General features: G+C 38.3%; 1 protein-coding gene across 1 annotated transcript; it reads right to left on the minus strand.

Annotated features, from left to right (window-relative positions):
• Positions 1-6,017: 6,017 nt before the first annotated feature.
• LOC140038552 (putative F-box protein At1g67623) lies at positions 6,018-7,082 on the minus strand. The gene is made up of 3 exons (XM_072083933.1): positions 6,958-7,082; positions 6,695-6,857; positions 6,018-6,428 (listed from the first exon to the last, which is right to left on the minus strand). Exons 1-3 carry the CDS (start codon positions 7,080-7,082, stop codon positions 6,018-6,020), a joined length of 699 nt encoding a protein of 232 aa, XP_071940034.1.
• Positions 7,083-21,412: the final 14,330 nt, after the last annotated feature.

Genomic DNA, 21,412 nt, shown 5'->3' on the forward strand with positions numbered 1-21,412 from the left:
TGTAGCAGGAGTATATGGCTGACGCATCCTGCATTTGACAGCAATTACAGCCATTATCTGATAATTTTTGCTGATCCAAATGCATTCGGGAACCTGCAGACAATAGGGTGATTTCCAACTGCCGGCAGTGTTAGAATTTGCATAAAAAAACTCAGCTTGTATCCTTTGCAAACAAAAACAGAAGTAGGGGAAGAAAGTAGTACCAACATATATGAATTAGACAGGCCCAGTGTCTCACTAAAGCACAACAGTTTTGCTTGTGTGTCCCATCAGAAGAGAGGTTCTCTCCTTCCAATGGTTTGGAGAAGCCTCCGTACAGTGAACGGTCCATAAACTGATCTTCCTCATGCTTTCAAATTTTCCTTTTTTTCTTGCTCTGTGCATATGATCAGACGCAATTTTAGCTATCATAACGAGGTGTTGAACTATTGTGAACATATTCCTGAACATGAATGCAATGGATACCTCCGGAGAATATCTGTTTGGGGCTTCCCGTTTGCGCGTCACTTGCTTTGTTGTGTTATGCAGTCCAAGCTTGCTGACAACATTAACATAAAAGTGCCAATCCACACTGCCTTCTGTTACAGGTGATTGTCCAAAACGGTTTCGCTTAATGAAATCTTGTACATTATCAGCACTGGCCAATTTCTTCAGGTGTCGTACAAAATCTCCTTCAGGATCTGCAAATATGTTTTGTGTCAGGCTAGCTGAACACGCTGTGCTTACCGTAGCAAAAGCCACATTTCAAAGCATCGCGAACCGCGTTTTACCCAAATAATTGTCTTCTACAGTGTAAGATGTATAAGAGGTGGGGAAGATGGCATTGTACGGCTGAAGAATGAGTAATATGGAAACAGTTAGCCCTGATCATGTTATTTGTGCATACCGGAACATATACATCATAACGATCAGTGGGTATGGTGCACTTACAGAATTAAGGAATGATTTATACGGAGAATCATCGACTAATATCGTGTTAGAGCTGTTGTACGACTTGTATTCTCCCCACACATGTTTTAGGTCCTTAAACATCACCGTTTTGTTTGGATTTTCCCTAAGGCTGGTTTGTGTCATAGTGCACCGCGACTGATCCTGCACAATATTGATTGTTCCCGACTTTCCTTTATCAGAAGTCTTGCACACGGACTGACTACACACAATCGAAGTAATTTGTGAATTACATCTCACCCAAACAAATAACAGTCTCTGCTCCAAACGTTCATTCATTTTTTTGGATAGACTGTCCAACACTGGTTGAATATTGTGGCTGCAGAAAACACAAATGTCTTCAATTCGAATGATAACACAAAAACTTGTATTGAAGTTCCAGTTAATGAAGTAATTCAAATATAGGTTCGCGGATACCTTAGCTTCGATGACCAAACAGCCACCTCAAAATATGACAGACACACCTTCAAAAATTCAAAGCAATGTGGCCTGAAGTTGAAGTCCCGATTTCTGGTCGAATGGCGAAATGCACTGCCCAGAACCACTCCATTCAAATCAAGAATAAGAAGCTTCTTCTTTGAATCATTGGCGGACGCAAGTTCTGGCGGGCTTTTTGTTACCCTTGTACCTTCGACTGGGGAAAAATTGAAGGCATACAATTTTTCAGCACATGGATTTTGCATGTGAGATCCAATTTGAATGTCATAATGCGAAATCAAACAAGAGGAATTGGAAAGTGTAAAGCAAAGATCTGGGGTCGAGAATTTATTACAATGTCGTGAGCAGCAGCCCTGCAATAATGGAATAGCGGGAGTAGAAAAGCAATTTGTGAATGCGATGGTCACGGGGAGATGCATCGGAACAGAGGTACGTACACTTTTTATGGTTTCCTTTATACAAGATTAATTTCGTACCAATAATTTGCAAATGCCCTAAAGAATTTAAAATTTAATATTGCCTTCATATGCAACGAACCAATTACAGTAAAGGCGAGACATAATGTACCGTTCCCTGTTTCCTGATGCCCCACATCGTTGGTAGCATCATTTTGCAAATCTCCTCTGGTTACAGCCTCATGTGCCTGTTTATTTTCTATCAGGAACGCAGCATAAGCGAACGGGTCCGCAAGTTTCCCCAAAGCGATCTCCCAGGCAATAAATTTTCTAGCAATGACAGCATCAAGCTGTACATACATTCAGAAATGATGTCAGACGCAATAAAGTGAGCTTGCCACAAGGGGTTGTATATTTGTGCACTTACAAATTGTGGCCGACACCCCTTTGCCCAACATTGCGCAAACTTCAAGGTGAAAACCCCGCAACTTGCCGCGTCTGTCTGTTTTAGTTTGTGTTTTACAAGAATAAATGTCCAGGGTTGATTTTCGTGGAAAATTTCCATCAAAATCCATTCCTAAAAAGGAAATAAATACAGCAGGTATCGAATGTTAGAAATATGTTACCTTCTTCGGAAATGAAGCTAAGGTACGATTTCGATGTTTACTCACCACAGATTGCATCAAACCTTGGTAGAAGCTTTTGTAATTGTCCATAGAATCAACAATGTACACTTCTTTGTCCTTGACATGTGCAATCATGAGCAACCAATGATTTGAATAAATGATTGGGAAAAAAATCTGCAATCGCATACAACGAGCAATGTCGAATGTGTTAAAAGCTAAGGCATATTAGGCTGAATCCAATTCCACTAACATGCAGCTGCTACTCATATTGTATAAGAATGTTAAGGCGAGAATGATAGCTAATGTTTACCTTTTCAGGATTTGTCATGGAGTCGTCATTGCTTTGATCAACGAATGGCTTTTTGGTTGCGGGAGATATGCATGGATAGTCTAACACACATTTCAGCTACAACGAAGTGATTGAGAAGCAAGTATTAGTTCCACATTTTGCAAGGCACAACAGCACATACAATAATTTTCATTACGTACCCAAAACATAGGATTGAAGAAAACAAATTGCTTATATTGTTTCTGGAGTAAGTGAAGGTACTGGGTCACAACCTTCACAGAATGGAACAAATTCAAACATTGAATAAGAGTGGAAATACAAAGCGAGATCAGTGAACAAGGTAGGCCTGTGCAATCGCATAAAAAACTTACTTTGTCACTGAGACATGTCTCCTGAAGCATCACTTGCTCCAGTTCTTCTCTAGTAATATCAAAGAGATGCTGCCTATCTAGTGTACTGGCACAGCTGTGAACAATGATTGACATGATTACAATAAAGAGATGAAAGCGAGACCATTGTTAGCCATTGACAGTACCGATAGTTTAACATACATCTGCGGGACGAGTTGTCTGACATGAAAGCATACGGCTTCTTTCAATTCATCAGGTGGTACGCCGGAAGTTTGTGGTAGACACTGGACAATAAAGGTATTAGCATATATAAAGGGGATTACAGGAAAGCGCAGGAGCATGTCTTACATCTCGTAGAAATGGCAATGTCTCAAATCCGCAGTCCTTCACTTTGATGGCACCAACCCCTTGTAAAATTTGTTTCACTTTATCCACAACCTAGTCATACAAATATTGGGTTATCCTCCTGGGTTGCCATCGAGAAGAAGAAACAAGGAGTAAAATAACAATGTCACATACAGTTGCCCCTTTTCTGGTCTGTTCATATAGTATGACAACTTCTTCAAGGTGTGGTTTTTCCCCCACAACCGGCCGCACCTCGACCCCAGCACACTTCCCCTGCTTATCCATCTCTTTTATTTCTACAAGTTTTCTATTCGCGTCCCCATTCTGACCAATGACAGCATCAGAGGTATAGGATTTCTTCCACATCCAACCACCATCTTCACCTTTGACTGCCAGTCTTTTGATGTACGATACTCCCATTTTGTGGCCGTAAAATCCTTTGTCAACATGGTCAGCCAAGAATGGCACATCAAAGCGCCTAAACAGCCTGGTCAGCAACATACCAAAAGGGAGATGTGTTCTCTTATTCTCCCTGCTCTTAATCTTCCTAATCCTGTTGAGCATAGTTGCAATGATCAAATTGCCTATGTTTACAGGTTGTTTGTGTAACATATGCCACAGTATAACTCTTTCTAATGCACTAACGGAAGTGATACTTCCGGCTTTAGGTACAATGCTATGCGTTATTATCAGATGTAACAGCCGTGGCAACACTTTCATATACGGCGCATAAAACTTATTCTTTTTGCCCAAGTTCATAACTCTGTAACCATTTAGCCGAATCTCTCCAAGAAATTCTAGGTCATTGTACCCCTTCACAGCAACCTTATCTACATTCTTTGCGCTAATCCGTCTATAGTCAACAGTGTATCCACTGTCAACCAACCCAAACTCTGAACACAAAACCTCAGCAGACAATTCCATGTGTACATTCCTAACCACTGAACGCAGAACAGACTTCTGCTTATTTGCCCTACAGTTAGCATAGAATTCCCTAACCATTGCATCATAGCACTTGTCATTATTTCCCAGCAAATTTAACAAATTTTGGGCATTAAGATATTCCGTGATATCGATACACTCACCAGCGAGAGCTTGTACGTCGACCCACATGCCTGCATACACTGGAAGACTCATACAGGCCTCCATTTTACTGCCTATGCTTGCTTCGGGCTGCGGTTCAATTGTTGAGTACGTTGAGCAACAGAGGAACCGAACGCGAAAAATCCGATTTATTTGGACCTTGCCGCCTGAACTGCTCCAAATTTCAGAAGGGGGGGAGGGGGGAAAGTTTAAACCGAAGCTTTTCAAGTGTGTTTACACAACAACGGAGCTTTTAATGGGCTAAACAGGAGAAAGTATGAGAAGTTCAGCAAAGACGAGCTTTTTGTGGGATAATTGATCAGGCGGGGACGGGCGTGGAGGGGAGGCAAACCCGATTTCGTCAAATCAAGATAAACCCGATTCGGTATTCCAGCGTCTATTCCGAAGCGGGTTATGCGGAAGGCAAATTACAAGGGGTTATATTACAATCTATTCATAATAACAAATGTAATTATGTATTTATATAATTTATTAATATTATATACACATATATTATAAGGGATACTTTCACAAACCTCCCCTGAATTAGCTTATGGAAAAATCAGAAACATTATAATTTATGGACGATAGCCAAAAAGAGCTCGTGTTTTATTCAGGAACTTGTTTATTTTCATTTAATCCCATAAATAAATTTGTTTACGTAAATCGACTTTATTGTAAAGGAAAGCCATATAAAGGTCCGTCTTTTATTGTAAATCGAGTTTATTTTTTACATTTTTTCCGATAAATAAATTTAGTTATGTCCGAGAGTGTACTCTGTTGTTATAATGGAGGAAAGCCATAAAGAGTTCAGAAACATCAACGTAAATCGATTAAATTTTTATTTCATCGGAGTGAACAATTTATTTATGGAAAAATGGGTACTCCGTTCTTATAATGGAGGAAAGGCATAAAGAGCTGGTCAATTAATGTAAATCGATTTTATTTTATTTTTACCCGATACAAAATTTTATTTATCTAAAAATGGGTACTCTGTTCTTATAATGGAGGAAAGCCATAAAGAGCTGGTCAATTATTGTAAATCGTTTTTTTTTTTTTTCCCCGATGTTTGGATTTTATTTATGGAAAAATGGGTACTCTGTTCTTATAATGGAGGAAAGAAATAAAGAGCTGGTCAATTGACGTAAATCGCTTAGAATTTTTTTTTAAACCCAACAAAAAATTTTTTTACGAAAAACTGGGTACTCTGTTCTTATAATGAAGTATAATGAAGTAGAGCCATAAAGAGCTGGTCAATTAACGTAAATGGATTTTTTTTTTTTACCCGATAAAAAACTTTATTTATGGCAAAATGGGTACTCTGTTCTTATAATGGAGGAAAGCCATAAAGAGCTGGTCAATTGACGTAAAGTGATACTTTACAGAACAGAACATATTGAAGATAAGCTATTTAGCTTTTCATACCAGTAATATTAACAGAGTAAGAAGTAGCGGTCAATTTACTGAAAAAACATAATTAATTTGTACACCATGGTGACAAATTTGTGCATCAAAAGGAGTTGTCAACATTCAATCTTATACACTAACGATAAGGTAGGGCAGCACAAATTGCTCCAATTTCTTCATCGCAAGCGCAGGCTTCACATGTACTCTCCTCCTCCACGTCATCGGCATCCATAGGCCATGAAGATGTTTTCCTCTCGTGTGTCATGGCACAACAAATGGGCGTTGGGTTTAGAAACAAAGGGTTCTTGACCCATATCATCCTCAGCAGCGCTCGCAAATTGTGACGAGGATGAAATTGTTTGGCTTTCAGAATTCTGGATTTCTTCAACCCGCTCAGCAGTCGCATACCTTTGCGCTTTAACTCGTCCCCACCAAGAAAGATGTAAATTATTCCCAACGCATATGCCGCATCCGCATGGCCTGAATTGGCAGCTTCTTCCAGGCATTCCAATGCTGAGTCCTCATGCTTGTCCGTAAAATAATCAACCTAAACAGTGCAAGGTTGATATTACACTCTTCCGTAAAAGTCATCGGGGAAATAGTAACGAAAAAATCAAAAAAAGTGCTTCGTGAACATCCAAGGCGGCGGGACAATAATTATTTACTGGGGCAGAAAGCTGCAGTAACCTGTTGTATATATACGTTTTGGGGTAAAGTGTGCAGACCAAAATCATCATCAAGTTCAAATGATATAGATGACCTCAGCTTAGTCTAGAAAATTTCGAGCAAACGGGACATCGGCCCGATGCTTACCACTCCTTTTCGATACAAGGCTTCTGGATTTTTGCTTTCTCTACACTTCTTCAAGAACCTCGACACTTGGTCGTTTTTTGACCACGGCACGATTTCAAACTTATCCATTGACACCCGGTGGTAAATGTTGTCTGCTTCCGAAACTTCGTAAAACAACTTACAGCTGCAAAATAAGAGAAATGATCCATTAAACGCAAACGATTGTAACATGTCATATATTTTAAACGCCTCTTCCTGTTTCTATCACCAATACCAGAACGAACCATAGTTTTGCCCGAAAAAGATCAGTGGATGAACAAGATGCGACACGTGCAAGCACCTCGGATAGCACCTCGGTCGGAAGGGACAGGATGGAGGTTGTTGAACGCCCTTTTTGTTCGTTGGCCATGTCCGGTTAACTCCTTTTACTGGCCACAGTCGAGTGAATCCGTCGAACGCCCAAGAATGGAGTAAACTTCAAACAACACCTACTTCCTAATAAAATCCAATAATGATTGATAAGGTGTAATATATACGGAGTTTGTGGGAGACCGAGTAACCGTAGCGATAAACGAACAGAAATTTGGAAAGGCACAACTTCTCCTGCAAACGACGCAACATTCTGTCGTCAAAAAACAGTCATCCGAAACAATTTTACAAACCGACCAACGTATTATTCCAATACGGTTATTTCATACGCACCGTAACAAAACACCGGTAGCAAGGGACCATGAACAGTCACGATGTACACCTACATCGTAAATTGGTCGACGTTCATCGCAGAGCAAAGGAGCTTCCACAGTGATAAACAGGGAGCCTTAGTTCGTAGCTGTAATGGGTCGGCAACCAGAGCTGGTATGGGAAATGGTCGCTATCACAGATTTGGCAGAGAGGTCCGGCGGGTGAAATGGCAACCGAAAGGGCAAAAGGTCATGTTGAATGCATATACTCCCGCAAGTCTGACTCCTCGTATGCTGCCACGGATGTATTTGTGGAGTCTGTCACCCATTAATTGAGAAGAGGCATAAAGAGCCGGTGTTTATTCGCCAAGTGGGTTAAAAGTAATAAAGAGCTGGTGTTTATCCTTTGTAAGCCTTTTCTCTATTATAATATGATTATGTATTTTTTTTGTTATAAACTAAAATTCATGAAATACTATAATTCAATTCAATTATGAGAGAAAATGAGTACAGGATTGTACCTATAATGGATTGTAACTTCTATACATACTATAGCAATATTTCATGAATTAATCCTCTTGGGAATACGTAGGGACCTCTACTCACAAATTGTTGTTTCATAACATTTTTTATTTTATGTAACTTTCACATATTTGATTTATGTTACACAGAAAACAGACGTCGGGTTTCCTTTTGCCCGCTATTAAACCCATTTTCCCTATAAAGAGCTGGTATGTTTCCAGCAAAAAAGCGGAGACAAATCGTACTACAAAACATGCCAGTTTCCCATTCAGCGCTGGTATAGTATGCGTTGTATGTTCAATGTTTCCTAATAAAAACCATACTAGTTCTGTCTTGGCCAGTATTTGCTGCTATAAAGAGGTAGTATGTTGCCCATAAAAAGTTGGTACAAAACATACTAGTTTTCCTTTGGCCGCTATGTAACCAAATTTTTCCTATAAAGACCTGGTATGTTTCCCATAAAAAGCCGGTATTTTACACATAAAAAACCAATAAAGAGCCATAAAGAGCTGGTATGTTAAATACATAAATTTAACTTTCACAAATTGGCGCCAAATTACTTCTTCTATTGCCGCCTACGAGTAATAATTTTTTAATCACCTTCAGTAGATATTAAATTTTGCAAAATTCTAGTTAAATGTAATTACCAACCGCCAGATACATTTGGCAATTACTTAGCGTAAGTAAAATTTAAAAGGTGATATACTAATATTTTTACGAAAGGAAAAGTAATAGGTTTTGTATTTAACATGATTTAAATACGTGAAAGTAAAAAAAAAAAGGTGATTGCCCAGTAATATATCCGTTTTGTATAGGTTTCCACTATTACGAGTTTCTTCCATTTAATTAGTCTAATTAGTTACTTATTTTATGGTAAATAGGTAACCTACAAGGTGACTTAAAATTTGTGAAAATCGGCATTTTTCCTGCCACATCTGGTGCTTACAATTTTTTGTATTGTACTTATAACCCCTCAACTTTAGTAATCATTCCAATAATTTATTTTTCTTTCAATCTTCTACCAATACAAGGACCAAACGGGGCATACAAAATATATAAAAATACCTTCTCACAGATGAAAATAATATTGTAATCAGATTTGGACTGCATTGTTACAAAAAACTGAAAATTAAGGGAGGTCAGTGAAATCTTGAGAAGCTCAGGGGATGCCAGTGAAAGTGTCAGAAACCTCAGGGACAAATTTGTGACATTATTCATATTTATTGTATTCGTTCCGAAACGTCAACATAACAAGCAAACAAATGTGTTGACTACTGTGAAGTAAAACCTATTCCTTCCTTCCAACCCCCAAATTCTTGTTAAGGGCGCTGTCCGTGGACACCGTGGGAGCGGTGCTTCAGCTTGTGTTTGGCAGGGATAAAGTTAGGCGGTGTACCGGAGGAGATTAACCTTTGCGAATGGCTTCTTCGTCTTCAGCCGGGTCGGCCAATAGCACGGTCTGGCCTACATTATATTGCAATTGTGGTCGAAGCTGTGCAGTTCGCGTTGTCTGGAAGTCTGAAGCAAACAGGGGGCGCCACTACTATCGCTGCGCTAACGCCCTGGTAAGTTCCACGGTACAACTGTTCCGAACAAATATTTCAGATTGCTAACGTAGTTCTATTGCAGAGGCCCTGTCGAACGTTCATTGGCTGGTGTGATGAGTTTGCTCGAGCAACGGGGTTTGAAGTTCCCGATCCCGCCCCGTCAAGTACCGCCCCCGTCAGCATTAGACCCGCGGCGGAGGTGTCTGCCATCAATGCTGAACTGAGAAGCATGCAAAGAAACGTGACGATCCTTAACATTGCTGTGGTAGCTGTGGTGGCGGTAGTCCTTGTTCTGGTTCTGAAACCGTGAATGAATGTGTTGCCGTTGATTGCATCCCCTCCAACCCCCCCCGTTGCAGTACTGTTTCTATGGTCCCAATAAGGATAGAATGGGCATTTAGGCTCGTTTACAGCCTCTTGTATTTTTGTGGTTGCTACTGCTGTGGCATTGCCTTTTGTCCATCCGTTGTCAACCGGTGGTTGCCGCATATGCGACTGAGTTGGCCCAACCGGCGGAGTGTTACTGTGTAATTTAAGATTTTCCGTTATATAACATACTAGGTTTCCGTATTTGGTTTTTGTTTACATTGTGCATGATGTGGTTTTCCGAAATGCCTGTTCCCTTTGTCCCCCGCAATGTGTGTGCGGATGAGGTACTACGGATCGTAGATGGATCGATGAACGTCATTAGTCACTGCGATGGCAACCGCTGCGTTGTTAAATATGAACTTCAGCTTAGCCAGCCAACTGAACAAGTTGAAGCTTACGTACAACCAATTGGGATGTGGCACAGCATTGTTAGGTTTACCACATGCGAAATTTGTGGAGTTGAACGACCTAAACAAGTTCTTACTTATATATTTGGATTTAAGTACATCCGCTTACTGCTTACATATCCGACAATAGGGTGCACGGCTTACATTTTCAGGCCTTGCATAATATCATCCCCTAACCCCTACCCTTCATACGCTTACAATCAAAACCATGCATGGTACGCCCAACAACAGCAAGGGCCAAGAACAAAAAACCGCCCAACCTCCAAATATGATGTTCAACAAAAAAAATTAAAAGCACACCGCTGTAACTGCGAACGTTCACTCGAAACGCTCCACAATAAGACCAAACATAGGGTTTAAGGAGGCAACCGTGGTAGCTACCCTGAGAAAGCTGCGGTATTTCTTGCGCCGCACAGTGAGGAGAAGGCTGTCAATAGCATCTCTGTCTTCAAACGTGATCTCTACAGCTGATGGATTCCAGCAAATGGTTGCGGTGTGAAGGTTGTCCGCAATGGCAACGTTGCGTGTCAAGCTGGCGGCATACCCCTCTTCAGCCAGAAACCGTGTTACAGACCAGTCTTCAAAGTTGGCGCCGAAGAGGATCCACACGTCGGTATGGAGCAGTGGTTTTTGACCGAGGAAATGTGCAACAAATTCCTCCTTGCCCACAAACCAGGCATTGTAGGTCATGATGTAAAACGCCTTCAGGTTCTGCATAAGGGGGAGTGGACGACGGCGCCACTTGACCAGCGAACGGAATACTTCCTCGTTCGCAATGGGGTTACGAACCGGTATGCATGACACCAGCATCGACTGCGAAAAGTCCGGTCCCGGAAACCTATCTAACCGCACCAGCGCCTCCTCAACTATCCACTTCACGCCAATGTGGTGAAGTGGTAAGAGCTCATGTTGAAAGTAGGCGACCATGCCTCCGTTGTTGAGGACATGCATTTCAGGAAGTCGTCCATACCCTGCCATGAGTCAGTCTGAAAATCGATTATGTTACGAGGAATGAAGGGTCGGTTCAGGAAAAAAACATACAGAACCCTATGAGAATATACCAGTACTTACATGTTACGGGTGGTAAAAGGAAGATGCGAAACTGATACAACGGGGTTGTATGAAGCTCAAGCGGCATGCAATAGGGTTCTCTGTTGTGCGAAACCAACGCCGGGGTGAATGGGCATGCAAGGAAGAAGTTTAGTTGTGTGAAGCTTTTATAGGAGGACATAAGGGTACGATGGGTACTCTGTTCTTATAATGGAAAAATTGCCATAAAGAGCTGGTCAATTGACGTAAATCGATTTTAATTTTATTTGTACCCGATAATTGAAAATTTTTTTTTTGGAAAAATTTTATTTATGGTACTCTGTTCTTATAATGGAGGAAAGCCATAAAGAGCTGGTCAATTGACGTAAATGGATTGTAATTTTTTTGACACCCGATGAAAAATTTTATTTATGGAAAAATGGGTACTCTGTTTCTATAATGGAGGAAAGCCGTAAAGAGCTGGTCAATTATTGGGAAAATTGATTTTATAATTTTTTTTCCCGATAAAAATTTTATTTATGCTCCTTAATGGGTACTCTGTTCTTATAATGGCGGAAAGCCATAAAGAGTAGGTCAATTAACGTAAATCGATAAATAAGGAAGTTTTTTACCCGATAAAAACTTTATTTATGCTCCTTAAATGGGTACTCTGTTCTTATAATGGCGGAAAACCATAAAGAGCTGGTCAATTAACGTAAAAAAAAAAAAAATTTTAACGTAAAAAAAAATTTATTTATGAAAAATTGGGTACTCAGTTTCCCTTCTACAAATACATTTAGTTGTCCCCTGAATAACAATGCAACCGTTTTCGAAGAAAATTGCAGCTGTTAGACATTCCTCCATTACAACAAAAGAGTACACATTGTTCCATACACAACTTAATTTAAGGGATAAAATATAAATAAAAAACATTTTTTAAGCGGTTAATACTACCCAACTAGGTAGAGAGGTTGGTGTAAGGCACAACACTGGCTTTTTTTTTAAGCCGGCAGAAAATTTGGCTCTCTTAATCATACGACTCACATGGCTTACAGGGAGATAATAGTGTTTTTTTTTTTTTTTTTTTTTTACAGGGACCTTATGTTAGAGGAGTCTCCATTTGCTCGGTTGGGGTGTAAATCTGGTGCGGACAAGACTGGCGCCAGTCTTTCTTACAGGAGAAGATGCAAGAGTTGTACGGTTACCAGATAATGAACGGTCGTGCGTGGAGGGGAGCCCACCTTTGCTTGTGTGAATTCCAATGTGAGATTTCACTACTGTGAAGCTTTTGATTGACTACTGAACCATGGCCCTTCACATATGCTTTGGGGCGCAACACTGGCGGCTCCCAATCCCGTATGGCGAAGGATACAAGACCATGTTCCCGCCCAAAAAATTAATCCAATCTTTGCAGGCCATAGGCGGAACAGTGGCAGCCGATATCATTCATGACAAATCAGCAAAATTCACAGTTTTCTTTACATTTGATAAACTTAAGTGTTACTAATTCACAATTCGCGGCTTGTGAAGATTAGCGAAAGAATTAAAGAGTTGGGTTCAGCAAATGGGTTGTTCATTTTATTTATTTGCAATGATGGAGCCAAGGGGGCAGAGGGGGGCCATGGCCCCCCCCCCTAAGTTTTGAAAAATTTAATTCATAATATGTAAATATATGTATAAGTCAAAGTTGGCCCCCCCTAATTTTTTACAATTTTAGTTTATATTATGACAGTTTATATATATATGTATATATATCTGTGTGTGTGTGTGTGAATTACCACCTTTTGATATAATTTTTTCTTCAAAAAAAAGTTATTTATTTTTTATTGTACTAATTATTTAACATTCAAAAAATTATATAATTTGATGATCCATCGTATCATATTTACCCAATTTGATGTATTATAATAAAAGACTTAATTCATAATTATCAATGGGCTACAATAAAAATAATTACTTTATTGGTCCATATACAAATATACACCTTAGCCTAATTGATAAAAAAATTTAAAATTAGTGATCTATCCTCTTGTTGACTCATATACAAATATACAAATAATTACTTGAAGGCTTGGTGAAAACAAGAAATTGAGTGATATATCCTGTTATTGGCAGATTGATGATATTTGTTCTCACTCTTTCTGTATCAATTGCAACTATAGAATGTACATTTTCAATTGTGAATATAATCAAAACAAAACTCTAAATCAAGATAAAAGATAATTTCTTGAATGATTGTCTAACAATGTATATAAAAAAAAGCATGATCAAAATTTAACACTGATTCAATTATAGATGAATTTAGTTCTATGAAAGAATGTAAAACTCAATTTACTTTTAAAAAAAGAGGTTGAAATTTCAAGGTATGCTAACATAACTTTTATCTTTTATTAATTGAAAATAGTTATATTATATTGTATAGTTATATTTTTATTTTTGCACAAATGACATATTGAAGCATCTTCTCATAATGTACAATTTGGGTAGTTTGTTATGTTATAAGATATTTAATCAAAGGTTATTTTTTGTCCTAATTTTTGTTATGACTATGCTGCATATTTATGTAATAGACATACCTTTATAATTAAAATTAAAATTTGATATTTTAAGATATCATATATTTAAATAGATGAAAATTATTTTGAACATAACATATTAAGATAATCTTGTTCAGAAAAATTTTGGCCCCCTCCCAAGGAAAAAATCCTGGCTCCGTTTTATAGTCTATAGAATGGACATTTTCAATTATGAAAATAATCAAAATAAAGCTCCAAAACAAGACAAAAGATCATTTCTTGAATGATTGCCTAACAATGTACATAAAAAAAGGAAGTTGTTCGAAAATTTAGCATTGATTCAATTAGAGATGAATTTAGTTCTATGAAAGAACGTAAAACTCAATTTATTTTTAATAAAAGAGGATGAAATTTCAAGGTATATTAACATAACTTTTATCTTTTTTTAATTGAAAATAATTATATTTATATTACAGCTCCGTCTTTTTGTTTTTGCACAGGTAACATATTGGAGCATCTTCTCATAATGTGCAACTTAAGTGGTTTGTGATGTTATAAGATATTTAATCAAATGTTATTTCTTATCTTAATTTTAGTTATAACTATGCTACATATTTATGAAATAGACATACCTTTATAAGAGTGCGAGTTTAACTAGCAAATAAAAGGGAAATAATGTCATGCATTTAAAAGATCAACAAACATGGCAGTATTAAAAATCTAAACTTGCACTAGAGGTGATAGTACTACAATAGAGGACAAAAAAATCTAATAAATGAAAATCGAAGGTAAACGATGATCAGTCACAAAAATATGATGCTTATTAAATTAAAAATTAATCAGAATCTCTTCATTTATGGATAGGTAATTATATTTTAATTTATATAAAGTTTATTAATTGTGAAAAATGCTCAGAAAATGGATAAGGTGGATGACGTGTAAAATAAATGTTGGGGCTAGCAATTTAGAATGTGAAGATGACTAGCTTGTATCCATGATAGGTAGTTAATTTTCATGGTTTTAATTTTAGCAAATGATAGCTTGGAAATAAAAGAAATGCAAAATTAGATTTCATAATCTTTTACTGAAACTGGTTGTATATGACTTACTCTTATCCTTTTATATTGCCCATAATGATAGATAATGTAATTAGAGTTTCAGCTGATTGTTAGGCATAGAAATGGACATGTCATTACTATTTGGCTAAAGAAGTTAATAATAATTTGTTCATTTGACTAGCTAAAACAATTGCAGTTTTCAAAGGAATGCATTTGGTGGTGGAAGTTATTATTCAGGCTTTTAGCTTAGAGTGTCACTCTACAAAATATTATTACAAAATTCTATTTTGATTAAGAAGACATTTTTGCAATATTACAAATTGTTGGATTTTAATTTGCATATGTAGATTTACAAATATGGCAATTCATGTTTTTATTTAAACTTGCAATACATATTCTATAACAAGTTCAGCCAGAAATGTTTTCATCTATTTGTAATGCTATTAGACATGATTTAAATGGATAGCTTAACTTGCTATTTCTCTCAAAAAAGAAAGAAAAATATGCAAGTCTGTATTTTTTTTTATTGATGTTGCAGATAGTGACAGTTAATTTTTGTGGCTTTCTATATTTTTTCTAATTATTAAAATTTTAGAAACATTATCACTACTCTTTATTTAATTACAACTAAAACTATGCTGCTATTAAACCGATAATGCACTCATAATGGATGTGCTTTCTTTTCTTTTTTGGTATCATTACGTGCACATAATAGTGGTTAAAAATTCTTTTTCCATTGTACAATAAATTGGGGTTAACTTTTTATAAGCCAGAAATTTCTTTTCACAGCAAATTGAAAAAGTGTTATATTCATATTTCTATGGAAGAAAAACTGGTAGGTTTTGTATTTAACAAAAATTAAATATTTGAGGGTAAATACAAATCTGTATTTGAGAATAAATATTTGTAATAAAGTAAATGTTTGAAAGTAAAATACCCGTAAAGAGTTGGTACTTTAAATAAATAATACATATTTGCCTATAAACTACGCTTTTTAAAGTTTATTAATTGTTAATTATTTTGAAATACTTTGTCATTCTTTGGACATGTAGCACAAAGGACAAATCAGGTACAAAATCCTAATTTCACTCTCTAAAACAATGTTTTAATCGTTTGGACTGAATTTGTAAAGGATTAGTAACAAATGGAATGAGATCAGTGTAATTGGTCAAACCACAGGAGAGGTTAGTTTCTGAAATTATCCCTTTGAAGCAGAGCCACTAACACACATTTTTTGTGGGAAGCAAACCTCCCACCCCACCAAAGCCTCAAGGGCTCGGTGCTGGCCACCAGCCCAAGAGCTGGTGGTTTTGGCCTCTAGTATGAATATATGTGGAATGTTATTTTTTTTTTGAAATATTAACCCGTGTCAACATAGTAGTGTCATTGGAGTTGTGGCAACCCGTATTCGTTTATCGTCCGGACCATCCATGCCAAGTTGCTTTTCAATTTGAGCTGTTAATGTCCCGAAATTGCGGTTTGTGTTTTTAAATTCAAAATTTTGCATCTTTTCTAATCCAATTCCCCCCTTGCTATAATGAAACGTTCGGAGACATTTCATTGCTTAGGACGCGCAGGTTGGCCACAATACTGTTTCCGTAGTCGTCCAAGTAAAACTGAAAAGGGTATGTATGTAAAGGCCAATGAAAACACGATATTTTACACGCGCCGACCGTCACTGTAACACAAATTTCCCAATTTGCAACCCTACTTAGAAGGTACAAGGGCATTGCACGCCCAACCTGGCCACAGCCGTCCAAAATGTCTAACATTCAAATTTCTGAGCGAAGAAAGACGCCTACGCACATACAAGGCCGCAACACTTAACGGCAAAGCTGTTCATAATCGCGGGTGGGGCGACAGGGATTTTGTGATAGGCTGCGCCGTCACAATATTCGTCCAAAATCCAACTCCAACAGCCGTGCGATGGGCAGGCTCCATCGCTACCGGCCTCCGCGTGATGAAGAACACTCGCAAGAACTGCTGGTTGATCGGAAAAGCCACATATCACACATTTTCCTTGCACAGGGGGTAAATGTTGCAGAATCAATGTCGACAATTACTTGTGCTTATTTTGCCCTAAGTCCTCATTTGGTTTATACATATATAAAAATGGCTGAATTGGTTCTACATTAATGCACAGGAAGTCTATTCAATTTATCCTAGAGGGTCGTCAGTCGAAATTATGGAGTGGTGGAAGAGGCTGCCTCGTAAGGTGGCCGCGAAAGTTGTTAGTGCTGGGTTTGGGGATTTTCTGAGCCACTTGCCCGTGGCCGATAGAGATAGGAAGTTGCCTGTCGCACTTGCGGAGCGATGGTGGGACTCAACAAACTCCTTCCATTTGCCTTTCGGAGAGATGACACTGACACCCTTGGACTTCACCTGTATAACCGGTGTTGCAGTGGGCGGCTTGCCCATTCCGTGGGATTACAATGTTAGGGAAAATGCCAATTACATCAAGGAGCAATTGGGTTGGGTGCCAGCTTTTGCTTCTGCCGGTGCCATCAGAGTTACCGATATATTGTCATTCTACAAAGACAAGGCGATTGACGAGAACGACGACGTCCAGCTGGCACATCTGACTAGAGCTTTCTTTCTATACATGCTTGGCCGCACTTTACTTAGCAACACGGCCGAAACAATTCACCTGTGCTGTCTGCCAGCGCTGGAGGACGTAGATCGTATAGGGGATTATAACTGGGGAGGGGCGGGGATGGCAACCTTGTACAGATTTATGTCCGCCGTCTCCCGACGCCTGACGAAAAGCCTAGGCGGCTACAGCTTCGTTTGGGAGGTAAGTCCAGATTTGCCTTCACTTTGTGTCAATTCGACATTTCCATGTTCCGTTACATAAACTTTTCTAGCAGTTAGTGTTCATCTCGAACGGTGGACATAATTTGTACGACCACGTGTAGGTGTGGGCTTACGAAATTCTTCAGTTAAGTCCGTATAAACTGAAACAGGACGAGAGGGACGTATTGCCCAGAATGTGGCGATGGCGCTCGTGTAATAGAGCCAACCGACTAGCACCGTCTACGGTCGAAAATTTTCGCCGCGCAATTGACACCATTGACCCGGAAAACGTTAGTTCCCCTACTTAGAACATCCAATAGTTTCTACCGCCTAAGTGTTAACAGTTGTTATGAATTTGTTCCGCCTGTGGAACAAACCAATGTTACATCGCTTGTTAATTGTGTGTCATAGGTGAACTGGCTGCCCTTCCCTGCAATGGCATTGCCGAGTCGGTATCTCAAATCCAAGGAACTAACTGCAACGAGATTGCTTTTGGATGGCCCCATGGGAAGATTTTACTACCTGGGCGAGAGGGTTATTAGGCAGGTGTATGCAGGTGTATGTGCAAAGCAACCTCCCCATCGGCCATCAGATATGTACAGCACTGATACAATTTCGGGAAACATGCTACATGATGTGCTTCGTGGACTGCCCATTGCAAGCCTATACCCAGATCCCCCTCCATATGCTACGTATGACGAGTTTGTGTGCAGCAGGCTAATGAGACCAATGACTTCCTCCACGTTGGCACCCAGTGGGAAGGAGTGCGTAATTCATATATGTGACCAGTTGCCACTAAGTGAGGCCACAACACCGTCACTGAAACATCCAATTAATTACCCTCCCTGGTCTGTGTTGTGCATACAAACTGATGGATCACTGGAGCAAGAGGGCATTCACAGAGTTGGTGGCGATGTAATAGGGTTGCCTCTTCCATGTGCTGTTGGTGATGTGGTATGGCATTCTTCGCCCTGTACTTCACCCGCCATTTAATTTGCGCAATTTGTGTACAATTAATACAGCCATCTGTGTTGTTTCCGCTTAGGTGCCTAGACACTGGTACGAGGACCTGCTTGTTCAGTGCATGGGCCTGAGAAAGAAAGTCTTAGAAAAAAGTGCAGAAATATTTCGTTTGGCATCCAATGTGTCGGACAACTCACAAGTGGTGGACCAAAGGCTACATCAAATACAGGTAATTTTGGAAAGTGCATTGAAGCTCCAAAAGGGGACAGGGAAACGCTGCCTTCGCGGTGAACTTGGTGGCCGGAAATCCTGTGTTTGTAAGCGTCCGAACACAAGTGCCGGGACGCAGACATTTACGGATGAGCTTGGTAGAGCCAAAGCTCACGAAAGTCAGGGAATTCATAATGCCAAAGACTGAGCACCCATGGCCCCAAACCGCAAACAAGGTTGTGTAGCCGGAGGAATGAGTATGCAAACTTCTTGGTACTGCCCACCAACAAAGCTAAGCTGTGAGCAATCGCCACGTGTGTTGCGTAATTCTGATACAATTTTAAACTTGAACACGGAAAATGTTAACAGTTGACAGATAATTCCCACAACTAATTTATAGCCCTGTTCTTATTTTTCGTCTGTCCCAGATTGTTCTTCACCTACAATTGAAGTTTGCAGTGAAATTAAATATTTACAACAAAACAATTTAAATGGAAGTTGTTGTTATTATAAATCTATCACATTTAATGCATTACAATTTTCGAACTTATTTATATCATGACAGAAAAGCCTTTTGTATGAATGCAACTCCAACACAAGAATATGAGTTCAAGTTTGTGCAAACTAGTTACTTGAAATATTGTACTCCATTCGAAATGTACAAATGGTGTAAAAAAAATTAATCGTTTTCAGCTCTGTTTCGTTACTTTGTGCACAAGACACATTTCCCTTTTTCTTTCACTTCAACAACTTCCTCTGCAAATTTCCGAGACTAAGCTCCTACTGCATTTTTCCGAGAGTAAACCCCCTCAAACCTATCTATAATTACATAATATATATAAATACTAATTAACTAATATTTTACACAGTTATAACGTATATAAGATATTAAATTAAATCATTTTGCAACCTTATATGCATAATAATAAACATATTTATTATTATATGAATTATTAATCTTACATACACATATATATTGTAAGGGCTAATTTCAGAAACATCCCCTGAATTAGCTTGTGGAAAAATGGGAAAACGGATGATTTATGGAGAAAAGGCATAAAGAGCTGGTGTTTTAGTGCAGACCTGGAGTACTTTTTTTACCCGATACATAAGCAGGGTCAAAAATTCACTGCGCTAGTTAACCAATTTTTCATATATAAACAAATTTACTAAAATTAAAATAGCGTATTTCAAAGTTGCGCTTCTATTTCGAAGTCAACTACTCTTAAACAGCTACTGCTTAATTCATATAATGGAACAAACCCGTAAAGAACTGGTATATTATAGCAAACAATTTTTTTTGTTTACTTTAAAATATTTCATTTATATTAAATAATTCAAAAAATGCTAGTTTTCCTTTCGTAAAGATGTTTCTGTAACGGCTTTTGAATTTTATTTGCAAATTTTTATGAAAATTAAATGATTTATAATAAAAGGTTCATACAAAACGTGGTACTTCATTCATGTAATACAGAGAAGCCATAAAGAGTTGGTACTTTATGGGATATTTCCTTTTTAAACTATTTTTTACATATATTACGTAGATAACCTACCATTTTTTTTTACATAACAAATTACTGTACCATTTTTTGAATGGCATTTCAAAAACATTTCTAACTGAAACAGCACCCACAATAATGGCACAAAAAAGGTGCCTTACTCCCTAATCCAGCTTTACTTCATGTATTACTCTCACAGTTTGTGTTATTGTTGTTAGGCTTCATTAATCACTGTACATTCCTTTTTCTCCGACTAAACGGTAATAATAAACCCCAACATCAGTAATAAATCCCAAGTTCATACCATATATTTGTAATTTTGGCCTTCATGATGTCAGCTAAGGGACCCAATAACTCAAAGGCAAGGGAGGTCAGTCAAATTTTGACAACTTCAGGGGGTGCCAGTGAAAGTGTCAGAAATCTCAGGGGAGGTTTCTTAAATTATCCCTAATAAATATATTACAAACCACATTGTAATTGATAGTTATTGGCTAATTAAATATATTGGTACAAATGTATTACTAAAGTTACTCGAACTAATTAATAATTTCTATTAGTAAATATGTATAATTAGTAGTATAATTCATAATATTAATTATATTACATAAATTAATGTACATATATAATACATATAACTAATAATACCATTGTTATTGGTGCACTGAAGAGACGCATAAGCATTGTGAGCAATGAAAATAGATGGGGAGAAACAGAAGTTACTGTTCCTACACATGAATGGAACGATGGGCAAAAGAAAAGGCGTTGGGCCTTATGGTCATTGGTTAGGATAGCAAGCCGAGGAACAAACAGCCCAATCGTAAAAGCAGTTTATAGCAGCAGCGTACGGCACCAGTTTACAAAAGCTGGGCAACTGAAGCTGATTCCCAAGTAGCCACTTCGGAAAACGTCTATCCCACGAAGAGATTTTGCGCAACATACGCTTCCACTTAATTTCGTATTTACAAAAAAAGGAACAAGTTTGGCTCGTCTAATAAACAATTTGTCAACTACTTACTCTCCTATTAACCAAGTGCAGTAGCGGTATTTGCTACAGCAGTGCTTACGACGCAACCTTGACAGTCATGCATCTGGTGATCCTTCTGTGCATGACCCCTTCGGTGGAACTACAATGACTTACCCATCTAC

Source organism: Coffea arabica, chromosome 3e, assembly GCF_036785885.1.
Source record: "Coffea arabica cultivar ET-39 chromosome 3e, Coffea Arabica ET-39 HiFi, whole genome shotgun sequence".
NCBI classification, from domain to species: Eukaryota; Viridiplantae; Streptophyta; class Magnoliopsida; order Gentianales; family Rubiaceae; genus Coffea; species Coffea arabica.

Coding starts and splice junctions, on each gene's coding strand:
- LOC140038552 (XM_072083933.1), bottom strand. CDS start 7,082: ATGGCCAACGAACAAAAAGGGCGTTCAACAACCTCCATCCTGTCCCTT. Junction 6,858..6,957: donor CTTTTTCGGGCAAAACTATG/GTTCGTTCTGGT, acceptor CTTATTTTGCAG/CTGTAAGTTGTTTTACGAAG. Junction 6,429..6,694: donor CCTTGTATCGAAAAGGAGTG/GTAAGCATCGGG, acceptor TGCACTGTTTAG/GTTGATTATTTTACGGACAA.